The sequence below is a fragment of the Zingiber officinale genome, chromosome 5B, assembly GCF_018446385.1.
Source record: "Zingiber officinale cultivar Zhangliang chromosome 5B, Zo_v1.1, whole genome shotgun sequence".
Lineage (NCBI taxonomy): Eukaryota > Viridiplantae > Streptophyta > Magnoliopsida > Zingiberales > Zingiberaceae > Zingiber > Zingiber officinale.
In genome coordinates, this window is record NC_055995.1 from 82,971,269 (window position 1) to 82,988,762 (window position 17,494).

A 17,494-nucleotide genomic window follows, 5' to 3' on the forward strand; every position below is an offset into this window, starting at 1 on the left:
AAGAGGATCGGGAGGGGAAGAAGGAAAGGGGGTTCGACGTGGGTGAGGGAGGAACCGGGAGGAAGAAGGCGACGGTGGCTTAGGGAAATCGGCGCAAGGGGAAACCTAGGGCACGGGTAAGGAACGAAGGAAAAGAGAAAAGAAATCTTAAAAAAAAAAATTCCTCGTTCAAATAGGGTAGCTTAAACAGATTTTCCCTTGACCCAATAATTTATCCCCTTAAACATACGAGCTCCGATTAAATCTCAGAAAATTTCTAAAAATTTCTAAAAAGTTCGTTAAGGTTATTTCTCAAATAATCTTATTATTTAATTATTATTTAGGTACCATATTTTACATTTACATAAGAAAATGATTGAGAAAAATTAAAGAGATGTGATCTAAACGTGTTTAAATTTATTTTTATATATTATTATAATTTATCTTTTTATAATATTTTTTTATGTATTATAATATATATATAATTTTATGTTAGTAAGTTATGATTTTAAATTTTATAAAAATTTAATTATATATAAAATAAAATATGAAGGAGAGCTAAAAATATGAATAAGTATAGGATCTATGAAATAATTATTGAGAATTTTTTTTAATAATAGAAAGATATATGTGATTTTTTACTTTGGTATGGTACGTATATGGTGTTCAAGGAGCTTATGGAATATTCATGATTATAAATGCCCTAAGCTTACACACCCACCCTTCTCAAAATATCCAATGGCAAAACCGGAAATAGATCAAACATTTTTTTAAAACATTTATAGCGCGGCGACCGGCTGACTTCACACGTCCGGTGCCGGACAACAGCGACGCACGAGCACGTGCTGAGGAGCTGTCCTCTGACCTCTGTTTTCTCAGCGGACAGCTGTCAACGTGTGTAACCGACAAAAAAAGGGCTCGCCTCAGTTCCCAGTTGCTTCCTCCACCGAAATTTTAAAAAACGGGCGGAGGCGGTCGTCGGTCCAACCGGAGACCCGGTCGAGAGACCAACCGGGTCGGTTTAACAGCCTGTCTCGATGGGAGTTGGGACGGATGTAATGACCCATAGAACTGGTTTTGTCGTTTTCTGAATTACATGACAAGGTATAAAATATATTTTTCGGAATATGCTCGACAGCCTGGTTTGTCTCTTTCGAGAAATACGAATTTAAAATTTAACAAAATGAACCGGATGTCGAGCATTGTGGGCCACTGGCTCAACAGCTGTCCCAAGATGGGGCACTCCTGGTGCTCAGTAACGTACGGGACGCCAGTACATGAATGCGTACGGAGGAAACGACGGACGACAGGGATCGAGTCTCGGTTATGAGGCGCGAAGACGGTGATCATACGGCACAGGACGGGACTTGATTTTCGGAAGTGAGGAAAACCGAGCTCCGTACTAATGTTGGCCTGTTGGACAGGCCGTTACTTATGGTTAATAAGAGCAAGTCTAGAGGGTGACGGTTGCTGAGAGTAACCGACGCGTGTCCGTCCGCGCTAGCTGGCAGCTGTGTTATCGTAACTGCCTGCGTGGGAGAGGCGGGTGAGCGCAACGTTCTGCGACCGGCCACCTCACCCGATTGCTTTTCATCTTTATATAGAGGCCATTGAGCAAAGCCCTCCGCCGCGCGGCGTTGTAGTTGCTTAGAACAAACAAGAAGGTGCTTTCGAAGTCGTACCTTTACACGATCGATTGTTAGGGTTTGTTTTGCTCGGTGGAGCTCTGTCGGCGTCGAGCTCGATGGCGGAGGCTGCGTGTAGGTGCAAAGAAATGGATCGGATCAAGGGGCCGTGGCGTCCAGAGGAGGATGAGGCGCTGCGGAAGCTGGTACATCACCACGGCCCGAGGAACTGGTCGCTGATCAGCAAGTCGATCCCTGGGAGGTCGGGGAAGTCGTGCCGGCTCCGGTGGTGCAACCAGCTGTCGCCGCAGGTGGAGCACCGTCCCTTCACGGCGGAGGAGGACGAGGCCATCATCCGAGCCCACCGCCGCTTCGGAAACAAGTGGGCCACCATCGCCCGCATCCTCTCCGGCCGAACCGATAACGCGGTCAAGAACCACTGGAACTCAACCCTCAAGCGAATATACTCGTCTTTCGTCACCGAGGATAACACCCGCGACGTGGCGGAGAGGCCGCTGAAACGGACGTGCAGCGACGGGTCGGATGTTTCGTCCGGGGCAGCAGGGCGGAGCTTGAACCCCGGAAGTCCATTGGGGTCAGATCTCAGTGATTCCAGCCAAAACACGCCAATGACTTCTCCGATCTCCACCACTTCTCGCATCAACCGGCCGCTGACCAGAACCGGCGGCATATTGCTTCCTTCCTCCGCCGCTCCCAACCCTCAACAGTTCGAGTCATGCACCACCGGTGGTACCGCCACCACTACCTCCCCATCCCTACCACTAAAGATCATGGAAGATCCGGCGACCTCCCTCACCCTTTCCCTTCCCGGCTCAGACCTAAAAGACGCCACCGACCAGCGTCGGAGCTTGCATGACGGCGACAACAATAAGAAACAACTCGATCTGCTGCCATCTATGTCGATTCCCGTTGACGAGAAGCCACCGACTCCAGCTATGAAGTGCATGGACGACGGGAAGATCTGGGAGGAGGAACGGCGGAGGCGGGCGTTGTCGTTCCCCTTTGGGCCGGAGTTCCTGGGGGTGATGCAGGAGATGATCCGGCATGAGGTGAGGACCTACATGTCGGACTTGGAACGGAGCGGCACGATCGGCGAGCAATCGCCGCTGCAGGCGCAGAGCAGCGCTAGGATCGGAGCATCGAGGATGCTGTAGTCAGAAACATTTCGTGGGGCATCGAAGTCAGAAAAAAATAAAAACACGGGAAAAGAAAATTCGGTTGTAATTTAAAGTAACCTACAGCTGTTAGAAGCAGTTATTTACTTATTTTATAATAGACAAGGCACCCTTTTGAATGCCTATGATAATTTTCTCTGGGATCTCTTGTATATCAAACAAAATAATGTATGGCGATATGGAGGTCTATCCCTTCCAAGTGATTGTTTTCTTCCCCATTCAATTCCCTAGTGCCCTACCTAAAATGCATGGGTGCTTATCATCTTAAATCTGTGAAAAAACATCATAAATCGACTATAATTGTAAGCCTTTATAAAAGGATATTTTTCTGTTGTTTTAGGATTCCAATACACGTTGGCTCATTGACAAAGCTTTATCAGGAAATCCAGTTTAATTACAAATATTAAGCTTTCTGATTTTTTTTTCCAATCCAACAGTGTTCTTTACTGTGGAATTTGTTTGGAAATAATAATTCTGGCAATAAGAACTGTCGATTTATTTTGCAGAACTTAGATTATAGCAGTATGTCTAAAAAATCTATGAATACGAACTCAAATTATAATAGTTTGTTTTTATAGATTGTCTGCTACTGAATAATTCAATTTGCTTTCTTAATTGTGTTAAATTTCCTTTCTTGGAAGGTGTCAGCCATCTCATATATTTCTCATCTGTAACCCTTTAAAATACATTTACTATGGTTTGGCCATAATGTTTCAGCATTTTTGTTTGAATTGCTTAATGGGTGCTGGAAGAGGCATCAGTGAGCTCTTGAGAAAGCATCTTTTGTTCCAGTCATCAGTAAATACCTCTTTCTTACTCCATTTTAAAAGTTTTTCTCCTCACAGTGTTGCCCATTTCTTTTAAACATGTTTCTCCTCACATTGCTTTCCGGAGAACCAAATGTCTCAGAAAGCTTCTTCTCTCTCTACCAATTTCTATGTGGGTACTTTTGTCAATCTAGATTAAACAGACAATTAATCCTCTATTTATAATAGAATGTTGGCTTTTATAGTGGTGTAGACTCCGCTGCATTCTCCACTTGCAGTTTCAGAATAAGTACTTACCCATTCTCCCTAACAACATAAATCTCGATTCAAGATATAGAACTACTGAATATTTCATCTACTTTAATGAGGTGTCATCATTCGATGGAAAGTTGCATTAATAGTTGTCACCTAAATAAATACATGTCCAATTTATATTTGACAAAGATATCATTTCTGCATTTTTTATATGGATTTTAAATATCTCATATTAGTTGTTGTCTTTAGATAAACATTACCATCATTATTGAGAGCACATTATTTCTCATAAAAATGATTTCGTATACAGATTCATGCTTTTGTTTCATCTCAAAAGCAAGAAGAGGCTATCAGATCAGCTGTCATGAAATCACTGAAAGCCCTTGCAGTACTTGGAATTGGTACTGCTGGTGCTTTAAGCTTTGCATCCTTGGCCTCTGCTGATGAAGCTGAGCACGGTATACCAGCCCCAGTTATCCATGGCCTCACAAGGGCATCCTTAGTTCCTATGATTATGCATCGTAAGTAATAGAGAGTCGAAGGCTTATTTATGTATACCGAAGATTGAAACAATTTTTAGCTGCAACAAGAAATTTTCTTTGCTATGAGATAGAAAGAAACTGTTGATAGATTTGTAGTTTTGTTATATTCCAAACTTGGAAGAGATGCCTTTTTATACTACATAATCCAATTACTTCCTTTTTCCATTGTTTTTTCCAAGACATTTTCTAGCTTATCATTTATGTCGATGCATATGACATAAATGATAAGGTATCATTTTGCTAATGGAGGAGCATATCCTCCTGATCTGAGCCTGATTACTAAGGTACTCATCTAGTTGCATATCTATGTGACTTGCTGCTCATCTTTTATCTGGCAAACTTCTTCATGGTTCTCTTCTCACTGGGTATCGTGATCCTCCTGCTGATGTTTCAGTAATTGAATGAAAAGCTAGAGTATTACTCATTTGCACAATGAGTAATACTCTAGCTTTTCATTCAATTATATATTTTTCGTTTGGCTCAACAAGGAACCGGATTAGTAGGATAATGAATCAGTATTCCTTTAATTTACTTCTCGGGAGTGAATATTTCAACCATTTCATTAAAATTTACTCCAAACTGCAATGTAAAATAAGACCTACCATGTCGGGTCTGCTACACCGGACTTCAGTATCCTAAAGTAAGCACCATATTGTTTTTGGTGACATGATGTAGTTATTGATGTCGATTACAGATTCGTGAGGGGTTGCACTACAATCAATATTTCCCTGGTGGTGCGATAGCTATGCCAAAAATGCTTATTGATGGTGCTGTCGAGTACGAGGGTGATACACCTGCCACCGAATCTCAGGTAATTGATCACAAGGCTTGTGCCTTCGTATCCGTTGCCTGTGTTAGGTTCAGATACTGATTCCTTAAATGTAACCATCATTCCAGATGGGCAAGTAGGTCGTGACATTTTTATCTTGGGCGACCGAGCTTGAGATGGAGGAGAGGAAACTTGTAACCTAACTTTTCTCCTTGTATTTCTTCATCGTAACATTACCTATTAGGCTTGCCATTAATCCCAGCTCTGCCCTTGGATAGATGGGATTCAAATGGATCTAAGGCCCGGCTTAAGGCAAGGGCAATAAGGAATTGGGGCCCATTAATATTATATTTTTTAAAAATATATTTAATAATTAAAATTTAATTTTAATTAGAACGGGACGTTTCATTTCAAAAAATGCCGGCGCTTCGATTTCCATGCAGGCGTGCACGGTGCAGCTTCGATTTTAAGTATATTTAATATACTTACCGTCGCCGCTTCGATTTTCTACTGTGCACATTGTACAGACTGCCGCTTCGTTTTCCATTTTCCATGCACAGTAATGCACTATACAGCCACCTATTCCAACGAAAAACAAAACTTCAATTAATTATATAAAATAGTTCCCCTAGTATTCTATATAAAACTACTACAGAATTTGATTTGCTCATGTTTTTGTTCTCTAAATCTCATACTCTCATCCTGCTCATATTTTCATGATTTCATCCTCTAAGTTTCATCTACTGTAATTTTCAATCTCAGAACATGAATACAACAAAACACCCTTCGCATTCTTTAATCATCAGGTAATATTTTTTTAATTTTTTCTTCATTCTTGAAATGTTCTTTATTGTTCTGTATAAATAATAAATTATTGATGAAATGGACCCAAATATGAAATATGGTTGGAAAAATAAATTACTAGCAGTTGTATGAAATTTTTTTCTCATTTTTCCTCTCTCGCAAAGAAATTACTACCATCGCAAACTTGATTTATGCACTTATCTCATTTATTATATATTTGTTAAGTATAGTTTATTATAAAATATATAGTTTATTATAAAATATAAACTGCTTAAATTAACCGATTCAAATCAAATTTAATATTTTATATTTTTTTATTATATTTTTGCAGGTAATACTCAATATCATCAAATTAAAACTACACGCCGTAAATCAGGTTTTATTGTTCATTTAATTCTAAGTAATTTTATTTTGATAAAATAATAGAGACTTATATTTTCTTTTCTAATATTATTTTAATATAAATATGTCTATGAAAAAAATATGATTCTGGATATATGAAACGTATGAAAAAAAAAGAAAAATAGAAGAATTTATTAAATCTCAAAAAGCGCACTCGATAGATTTATTATTAATAATCAAAATCAAAACTCAGGAAATAATATAATTGAAAATTTAAATGAAAAACTAATTGAATTTTCACCAGAAGATAATACTTTAGGACAAAAAGAAATCTATCAAGAACTTTCTAATGATCACAAAACAAATTCATCAAATATTAATATTAATGAAGAAAATAATTATAATTTCGAAGAAGAAAAAGACAACTTAATAATTCATGAAAATAGTTTTTTTAATAATATTGATGAAACTATTATTCAAAATATGATCCAGCACAATGGAAAATATAAATATAAATTTAATAGATTTATTAGTTGAAAAGAGTCCAATTAGAGAAATTAATATTTCTTTTCCAAATGATGAAAATTCTAGACATTTTTCTATGATTCATTACATTCGAAAATTACCAAATGGAGAAAAACATGATAGAAAATGGTTAATATATTCAAAATAATTAGATAAAGTATTTTGTTTTTGTTGTAAATTATTTAGTCAAAAATCAATTACAATTGAATTAGCAAGCGAAGGGTGTCATGATTGGAAAAATCTTAGTGACAAGCTTAAAAGTCATAAAACAAGCAGTGAACATATTATAAATATGAATATTTGGTTTGATATTGAAATGAGATTATTTAAAAATAAAACCATTGATCAAAATTTACAAGAAAAAATAAATAAGGAAAAAGAACATTGGAAGAATGTATTAATAAGAATTATTGCTATAGTTAAAAATCTTGCAAAAAATAATTTGACATTCTGTGGCACAAATGAGAAAATTTATCAAGATAACAATGAAAATTTTTTAGGTTTAATTGAAATAATAGCAGAATTTGATCCTATAATGCAAGAACACCTTAAACGTATTCAAAATGGTAAAATTCATAATTATTATCTTAGTCATAATATACAAAATGAGTTAATAAATATATTAGGAAAAGAAGTAAATAATATTATAATTAAAAAAAAATAAAAGAAGCAAAATACTTTTCAGTTATACTTATTGTACTCCTGATGTAAGTCATCAAGAACAAATGTCTCTTATATTAAAATATGTAGATATTTCAACAAGTCCAATCAAAATAGAAGAATATTTTATAGAATTTTTAAAAGTAAATGATACATCAGGAAAAAGTCTTTTTGATACGCTTATTAATATAATAAAGAAAATTGAACTGGATGTGAATGACATAAGAGGACAAGGATATGATAATGGAGCTAATATGAAAGGTAAACAACAAGGTGTGCAAAAGAGATTGTTAGATATAAATTCTAGGATTTTTTATACACCATGTGGTTGTCATAGTCTTAATTTAGTACTATGTGATATGACTAATTCTTGTCCTAGTGCTATAACATTTTTTGGTGTGGTACAACGTATTTACTCATTATTTTCTTCTTCTACAAAAAGATGGAAAATTTTACAAGACCATGTTTCTAATTTAACTCTTAAACCATTATCACAGACACGTTGGGAAAGTCATCTTGAAAGCGTTAAAATAATAAAATATCAAGCTCCACAGATAAAAGAAGCTTTATATAAACTTGCAGAAATTAGTGATGATCCTAAAACAAAAAGTGAAGCAAATTCTTTAGCAACATATGAGTTTGAAAATTTTGAATTTTTATTAGGTATGGCTATTTGGTATGATATATTATTTGCAGTTAACACTGTTAGTAAGTTTTTACAATATAAAGATATGAACATTGTTATTGCATTAGATCAGTTAAAAGGTCTTATTTCTTTTTAATGATTATAGAGAAAATGGATTTATATCTGCTAAAGAGATTGCAAATGAAATGAATATAGAACCAAAATTTCGTGAAAAATGTGTAATTAGAAGAAATAAACTATTTGATGAGAATAAAATTAATAAAGTGAAGCTTTCACCTGAAGAATTTTTTAAAATTAATTACTTTAATTATATTATTAACCATGCCATTTCTTCACTTCAAAGTAGATTTGAACAATTTAAAATATATGAAGATAATTTTAATTTTTTATATGATGTAGAAAAGTTAAAATTACTTGATGATGAGTTTTTAAAAATAAAATGTTTAAATCTTGAAAACTTTTTAACACATGACATGTTATCTGATATTGATGGTTTAGATTTATTTTTAGAATTAAAAGTTTTAAGAGAAATAATAAATCCAGAATTAAAAACCGTAGGTATTAAACCTTATAAAAAAATTAAATTCTTTTCCTAATGCATGGATAACTTATAGAATATTATTAGTGTAGCTTCAGCAGAAAGAATTTTTTCAAAATTAAAATTAATAAAGTCTTATTTACGTTCAACAATGTCTCAAGAAATATTAAATAATCTAGCAATTTTATCAATTGAAAAAAAATATTATCAAAACTCGAATATAAAAACTTAATTAATAATTTTGCATCTCAAAAAGTTAGAAAACTAAATTTTACATAAAAATTATTTTAAATTAATATGTTATTTTTTTTAAAAAAAAAAATTAAGTCCACCATTGTCGGTCCCAAGTCCGAATGAAAAAGGGTAAGAGAATTTTTTTTTAAAAAAAATATTAAAGGCCTAAATGTTTTTTTTTCCTAGACCTCATAGAACCTTGAGACGGCCCTATGGATCTTCATACTCTCACTTGCGCTCCTCCAAGGCGCTTACTATCGGCAATTGAAATGGTCTGTTATCAAGTCGCGGAAGATGGTGGTCGTCGCTGTCAATTGATATTTTCATCATCAAGTCTAGCATAAGAAACAGGAATAACGAGCTTGCATAGTGTATGTTACCAGATGGATCTCAAATCATTTTTTTTCTTCCTTCTCCTCCTGTCCTCCATATGAGAAGAATAATATTTTGAGTTAGATCGTCAAATTGTGAGTAAACAAAACATGAATTTTATTAATTGTGGTTACAACAGGAACAAAAGGATGTTATGGCCTTGAATAAACCAAGTCGGGCATATTTTTTGCAAATGAATTCGAGCATTGATGATATACTAAATGAGCTTGTTTATGTTCCTACTAAATTCCAAAGGATAAAATTCAAGATAAGTAGTCAAAAAAAAATAAGTCTTTTAATTTTTAGTAATGTGGCCTTAAGCTTTCCTTTCCCACCTTTTCCTCTTATTTTGTCCAATAACCACATGCTTAAGTGGCATCTGTTTGAACCATTATTCACGTTGACATGCTTAAACATGTTCTCCTCGTGAACGGAGATAAAAGATTCAAAGTGGGAAAAATTAAATGAGTCTCTTCTTTTAGTTGGTCAATTCCAAAAGATAGGGGGCGGCTGTTCCTTCGAGTAGCTTACCAAATCTAAGATGCGCCGATAACTTTTCCATAAACATCCAAATGTTTTTTTTAAAAAAAAAATTAATGTATTTTTTAATCAATTAAGTAGGCCGACTTTATTGAATTCGGGTACAGGAAAATATTACCTCATAAGTTATGCAAATCGATTTTTAAAATATTCTTATATTATTATTATCTTTTGTTATGCGTATTAAATTCTAAATACACATGGTAACCGTTATAAAATTATAACTAATATAACATAAATATTATTGAATCACTATAATTCGTAACTATTATAATTTTAATATTAAGTGAACAGATTGAACTCACATTATGTAAATGTTAAGTAAACAGATTGAATCCGTAATGTACTAGTTATAAAATTTTAATTGTTACGATGTAAATATTACGTGAACAAGACAAATTCACATTCATAATTATTACAATGTAAATATTTTTGAATAGTTTAAATATGCATTACAGCCGTAGCTACTATAATACTATCAATCGATTCAGAATTTAAAAATAATATTGAATATTATCAAGTTTAAGTATGCATTATGATCGTATATTTGAGGACGATTGTATCATCATACGAAGGAGTTGATAAAAAATTAAAAAAAAAGACGTCTCTTAAAAATTTCCAAACGTCAATTCTAGTAAAATTTGAATTTTGATTTTGATTTTTTTAATTTTATTTTAAGAAATGATGCTAATAATGGAATGGTTGATTGGACCATGCTAGCCTCAACTTTTTCGCCCGGCCTACCGACTCAACTACACAAACTCGAACTTGTATTTGAATTCAGAAAACGAGTTGATCCTATCAAAGATTTAAATCGTTTCGGTACGTAGACATGAGAAAGAACTGCCTAGTAATGGGAAAACAAACTTGAGTTGACAACTCGAAAGTTAAAATTCTGAAGACTTTTAGCAGTTTCAGAAGAAATTTTCAAAGCTTTGAACGTGCCGTCGATTGTTGATACGGCGCTTTGTTTGCTAGAAAAACACTGAAAAAAGCCTCTACATGTTTCCACATCTACCGCCGACTAAAAGCTACCAATGCAAGTGTAAAAGAAAAGAAGGAATGGTGTTTTTTCTTGTTTTATAATCGAAGTATTTTAAAGTTAGGTCGCTTCGATAATAAACACTCGATTGAGTTAGATTTTTTACCGATTCAAGTTGAAAAAACTGCAAGAGAAATAGCAAAAGTCACCCTTGTTGAAAACTCAAAGTCAACTGAAAAACCTACCGACACAATACCCTAACTTTAGTCAACCCCTTTGCCAAGTCACCTACCTACTTATTTTGCTTGCTATAAAACCACAACCAACTCCTTCACTACCTTTAACACAAACCTTCCTCCCTCATGATCACTTCTTCTTAATCCCCTTCATCGCGCAAAGTAACTAATGGCCTTGAGTTCATGTTGTCGCGTCCTCTTCAATTCCATTCTTCTAGCGGCATTCTTTTTGATTGTGTTATTCTCGGAAGAAGTAGAAGGCTTGAGGCCGACCCCAGATGGTTATTCAACACATCATCGATTTAGAGCTTTGAGGATGGCAAGATCGTCTTCGGGACCAAGTAGAAAAGGACCGGGACACTAGTTTCTTTATCGGATTATGATACATGGAAGGTGGATTTTTTTCTTCTTCTCTTGTTTCGTTTCCATGTTTTGTGTGTGACAACAATGATAAGCTACGCTTTGATTGTAAATGCTTCTATTCACTAAGGAGAATGGTGGACCTTTTAATTTTCTTGGTTCATTTTGTACTTGATCAAGTTTGGATAGATAAAATGATCCTAAAAATATGTAAAACAAGTGTTTTCTTTAAATAATGGAAGAATATATTCAGCGTATCATTATTCATTAATTAACAACGGTTGCCCCCATGAGTAGATATGGTTGTTATTTGTATATAGTGTTACTGTAATAGGTCATAAGGTTGATTCTCATGGGCCATTTTTTGTTGCAATTAAGTTGTCAAAATCTAACTCATAATAAACAAGAAAATATATTTATATTATGTTGTTGCCATTAAACGGTTGTAAGGGTGCTTGCTAATAAAATCTTGTTTAATAACTCTGTTTTTGTTTAAAAAAAATATTTATTATAATAATTATTAGCATCGAAATTGTAGTTTTATGGGAAGAAGACAGGGAGCAAATTGAGGATAAACTTTGGTGGCCTTTTGGCACCATTATCTCGAGCTTAGTGTGTGTAGGCAATTCAAACAACAATCCAAATAAAGATTTCTTCATTTTTTTAAAAATAAAAAAGTGTTTATTTTCTATATAGTCTTTCTTTTCACATGTGGATTTCACTCGTGTGTTTCCTGAGTACCACGGAAGCTATAGTTTTAAGTTTTTTTTTTTTTTAAAAATAATAATTAAAGGTAAACCTCTCATCAATAGGGCGGCAAATAAACCAAGTTAAGTCAAATTTTATTATGTTTAAACTTATTTAATAAGATAATTGGATTAAGTTGAACTGAGCTAAAAATAAACTAAGTCATTAAAATAATTGTTCAAGTTTAACTTAGTTTTTTTTTTTGAGCTTGAACTTTATTTGAGCTTGGTTCGTTTAGATATTATTGAGTTCTCAATTCAAATTTGTTTAATTGTTTAAAATTTTTATATTTTTAAGTTTGTTTAATTAGTTATTGAGCTTGGTAATATAAATTTGTTTGTTTATTTTGAAAGTTTCTTTATTTATTTAGCAAGCTGTAAATGTTAACAAGTTCAACATATATATGTTTTCGTTGAGTTAAATGAGTAGTTTAAATTTATTCATTTAATTGATCTTATGTATATTGAACGAACATAAATAAATTTTTATAAAGTCGAACATCAAATTTATTCATGAATATTTAATTTATTTACAACCCTACTTATCATCTCTCATATCTAGTCTACCATGATTTATCAAGATAGAGCACTTTAGAGCCCTTAGAGGATGGTCTGACTTTTTGAAAGAAGATAAATTATGAAAGACATTTAGTTAAGTACCTAGTAATATTTTATATTCATTCAAAATTAACTTCAAGACACTTTGAACAATCAAATTTAAAAATATAAAAAATTTAATTCAATTAAATCATAGCATCTCCAACTGTAAGAGCTCCCACACCGTCATATCATTCACCGTCACATTAAAAATAAAAAAAAAAATCTTACTCACGGTAAAAAAAACCTCTCAAAACTTCTTTATGGTTCGCACCTTCTTACAAGAATTACAACCTCTCACCAACTCTTTTACTTTTTTATTATCTTAAACAAAAACTAAAATAAAAAAAAAACATTTTAATTAAAAAAAACATAAGGGAGCCGCTCTCTTAATAGGGAGTCACTCCCTGTCGAAAAATAAGAAACTCCCTTTCATTATCAGAGGGAGCTCCTCATCCGATCCCCGTTAGCTCTCTTTCAATTTACTTTTTTTTTAAAGGATAATCTGGTGCAACAAATTCTTACTAATATAGAATCTCGGAGAAAAATCTATTACTAGCAATTTTACAGTTAGGTTCCTCTTTAACTAAATTAAAATTTTATTTTTTCAATTTATTCGATTTTAAATTTTATAAATCAATCTCCTGAATTGAATTACAAGAATGTTTCAATATTATAACCAAAAATGTAAAAATGGAGATGAGAAATGCATTGCATTCTATTAAATATAGATTTCTAAGTGTGGAATCCTACAAATCTCAACTGCGGTGTGCTAAATTATAAATTTTTTTTCCTCCAATATATAGCGGACCAAAGAAAATAAACTATCTTGGATATACCACTATGAATATGTCTCAATTTATCATAATGATTGATAATTTTTTTTTATATAATAAATTGATTATCTACCGAATTAATCGGTTCAAAAAACTAAGTTTGTAATATCAATTGAAATAAATAAATAAAAATATAATTGTCTAATTTATTTTATAAAACAAATTATATTTTCATTTCTCTTAGGAGAAGAGAAATGGTGACGGCTTCCATCCTATTAAAAATTAAAATTGGATGTATCCGAATAGGTTAGGATTTCCTTTAAACAACTCCAAATCAAATAAACTAGTTGATATTAATGCTGAATCCAAAACTTTGATCCTGTTCGGAATCTGAGTTAGATAGCTTGTCGAGTGAGACAGATAGAATGTTAACTGAATCATGATATCCCGGAGGGGAGGGGGTATGCTGAGATGACTTCTATGTTAACCAAGTCGTCAAAAGTCCTCTGGTCAACGCTACCTGCAGCCAGCGACCGGATTGCCCCAGTCCCTGGTATCCCGATACTCGAGGCAGATCCAATGAATATATAAGTAACAGACTAAGACATAAAATAATGGAATGTGTATAGAATATGAACGAAGAATGTACCCTGGCCCAGGGGATGCCCTCGGGTGGATCGGTGAGCTGGTCGGGATGCTACTCGAGTTGTCGTGGCCTAGAAGAGTAGATGACTCTGAGTAAGATGCAGAGCTGGATCTGACAGTGCCTAGTTGAACATGACCTGGATCCGGAAGATGACACGCAGGCCGGGAGATAATAGTGGCACGCATGCTTGGAGGTACTAGTGGCACATAGGCCGAGGTACAAGTAGGGCATGAAGGCCGAGATATGATGCTGACACGTAGGTCGGGATATAATAATAGCACGTAGGCCGAAACAGAATAGACAACACAGAACCAGAAGGTGATAGCAATGGCCAGAAGTGGCTCAGAGGACGACGACAGTGGCTGTGCGGCTGGTAACCTAATCAGTGAGGGCGGCTGTCCAAAGGCAGCGACCATGGGTTACTGGCATGTAGCGGTTGCCGACGAGGGGGGTTGGCGAGAGAAGGGAGTCCGGCGAAACCGACAAAGAGGGTGTAGGTCCAAGCTGTCGGCACAAGGGGAGGAGGTGGTGCCTCCTTGGTTGACGCCGACGCTGTCCGGTAAAGGGGAAGGCAATGCGTTTGATGGGAAAGGGTTGCTGGCCGACGAGGCTACTGTGGCCACTAAGGCAGCAACGACACACGACACTTGGGCTACGCCGTGTGAAGAGGGAGAAGAGGTGGCCGGAGGCGTTTGCTGGCGAGCGGAGAGGGAAAGAGGAGAAGAAGGGGGTGGTGGCTCGCCGGTGACGAGGGAGAAGGTGAAGACCGAGGCGGCGTCCTCCCCACTATAACGGTGGAGCAAAACATGAAGGACCCCCATCCCCCTTTGCGGTGGCGGAGTGAAAACACAGAAGCCCCCCTCCTTAATGGTGCCCTCTTCCTCTTAAAACCCTACACAGTGATTTGACCAAATTGCCTCTCCTCTTTCCCCTAATTCCCTCTAAGCCCTCTAGATATATCCACATCACAAGCCTCCCCTTCAAGTCTAGTCGAAGGAGGCGCAAGTCTGACTGACTAGACCCAGCCAAACGAAAAGCAAAATCCCTCCTGAATGCAGAGTCCAATCGCTGGGCTTGTCGTAAAGCGTCGAATGAGTAGCTATGGCGGTGCCGAGAAAGTGACTGAAGTAATTCCGAGAGAACGACGAAAAATGGTACCGAGCATATGTCCAGCAAGCGATCGATTGAATGTTGTTTGGGAGACCAAGTGATACTGAGAAGACTGTTGAATGGGGCTGAGCAGGCGGCTGAGCAAATGCAGACCGGGTGATTTTGAGAATGTTAAGCGAGTGGCTAAGCGATACGAGCGAGCAACTGAGCGGATGTCGATCGACCAACAGTAAATCGCGATCGGGTGACCGAAAAAATGCCGACCAGGAAATAGAGAGAATGTTGAGCGGGTGGAACGACGACGAGCGAGCAGTGTCGAGGGCGCAACCAAGAAAATACCGACCGAACGATAGTAAATCGCGACCGAGCAATCGAACAATGCCGACTGGGCAATAGGGAGAATGCTGAGCGGGTGACACGACTATGGGCGAGTGGTGTCGAGCAAGCAATTGAGAAAATGTTAGTTGATCCACAATAAATCATGGCCAGGCGATCGAACAATGCCGATCAGGCAATAGAGAGAACCCCAAGCAGGCGGCAAAATGAAGGGCAAGCGGTGTCGAGCGAGTAACGAAAAAATGTTGAGTGGTGCAAAGCGAATGACCGAGCTGATGGCCAAACGATACTGATCAATCTACTAAGAGAAGGCCGACTGGGTGATCGAAAGAATGCCAAGTGTGCGCGAAACCTGTGTACTGGATAGACATGGAGCCTATGAGACCAAATGAGAATGGGAGCAGAATTCGTGGATCGAGCGCGAATGGGAGCAAAGGATCTGTGAGCCGAGTCGGGTACGAATCTCGAGAGACTAAAAGAGACCGAGAGCAGAGCTTGTGGATTGGGCGCGAACGTGTGCAGAGCCTGTGGATGGAGCGCGAACGGGAGCAGAACGATCAGACGATTATGCGAATGCCAAGCAAGGAGGAAAGCGGGTATCGACCGAGCAACAAATGATGGGAAAAGCAATGAGTGAGACATGAGGGGCGAGTTCCGGGAAAAGCGGCAAGTGACGCAAGAGCGTTGAGTGCCGGGCAGAACAGCGATTGAGGCGAGCCATGAGTGCTGGGCGGAGCGACGCGTGGGGAGAGCAATGAGTGCTGGGCAGAGCGACGAATGGAGCGAGTGTGATGAGTTCCGGGTAGAGCGGCAAGTGAAGCAAATGTGATGAGTGTCGGGCAGAGCAACGAGTGAAGTGAGTCCTTAACTAGGGAGGAACACGTCCGACTAGTAGTTGATCATGATAGCCTGACCGGAAAGCCGTTGGTCGTGAGAGCATGCTCACTTATAACTCACCCTAGGGCAGAGTCTGGAGCCCGACAGGGAGGTCGTTGGTTGCGAGAGCATGCTCACTTATAGCTCACACTCGGGCGAGAGTTTGAAATCCTGACCGGGAGGTCGTTGGTCGTGAGAGCATGCTCACTTATAACTCGCGCTAGGACGAGAGTCTAGAGCCTAACCGGGAGGTCTTTAGTCGCGACAGCATGCTCTCTTATAACTTGCACTCGGGTGAGAGTCTAGAGGCGTAAGAGTATGCTCACTTATAACTCGCACTAGGGCGAGAGTCTGGAATCCCGATCGGCAGATCGTTGGTCGTGAGAGAATGCTCACTTATAACTCGCGCTGGGGAAAGAGTCTGGGGGTGTGAGAGCATGCTCACTTATAACTCGCACTAGGGCAAGAGTTTGGAGGTGTGAGAGCATGCTCACTTCTAACTCGCGCTGGGGCGAGAGTTTGGAATCCCGACCGGGAGGTCATTGGTTGTGAGAGCATGCTCACTTATAACTCGCACTGGGGTGAGAGTCTGGAATCCCGACAGAAAGGTCGTTGAGCGTGAGAGCATGCTCACTTATAACTTGCGTTGGGGCGAGAGTCTGAATCCCGACTGGGAGGTCGTTGGTCGTGAGAGCATGCTCACTTATAACTCACACTGGGGTGAGAGTCTAGAGGCGTGAGAGCATGCTCACTTATAATTCGCACTGGGGTGAGAGTCTGGAAGCCCGACCGAGAGGTCGTTGGGTCATGAGAGCATGCTCACTTATAACTCGCATTGGGGCGAGAGTCTGGAATCTCGACCGAGAGATCGTTGGTCATGAGAGCATACTCACTTATAACTCGTACTAGGGTGAGAGTCTGAAATCCTGACCAGGAGGTCATCTGACAGCCCTATTGTGAATTATCTTGGCAACCCAGACGGGAATTGGTTTGAAAGGTCAACCGAGAATTGGTCTGGAATCCCGATCAAGAATT

General features: G+C 37.4%; 1 protein-coding gene and 1 pseudogene across 1 annotated transcript; both read left to right on the top strand.

Moving 5' to 3' along the window:
* The first annotated feature begins 1,532 nt into the window (after positions 1–1,532).
* On the top strand, positions 1,533–2,925 carry LOC121987559 (transcription factor MYB44-like). Its single transcript, XM_042541312.1, has one exon. It carries the CDS (start codon positions 1,724–1,726, stop codon positions 2,777–2,779), a length of 1,056 nt encoding a protein of 351 aa, XP_042397246.1. The 5' UTR covers positions 1,533–1,723; the 3' UTR covers positions 2,780–2,925.
* A 613-nt stretch (positions 2,926–3,538) lies between these two features.
* Positions 3,539–9,200, top strand: LOC121986791 (annotated as a pseudogene).
* Positions 9,201–17,494: the final 8,294 nt, after the last annotated feature.

What these genes read in the sequence shown, in the direction of transcription:
- LOC121987559 (XM_042541312.1), top strand. Translation starts at nt 1,724, where the DNA reads ATGGCGGAGGCTGCGTGTAGGTGCAAAGAAATGGATCGGATCAAGGGG.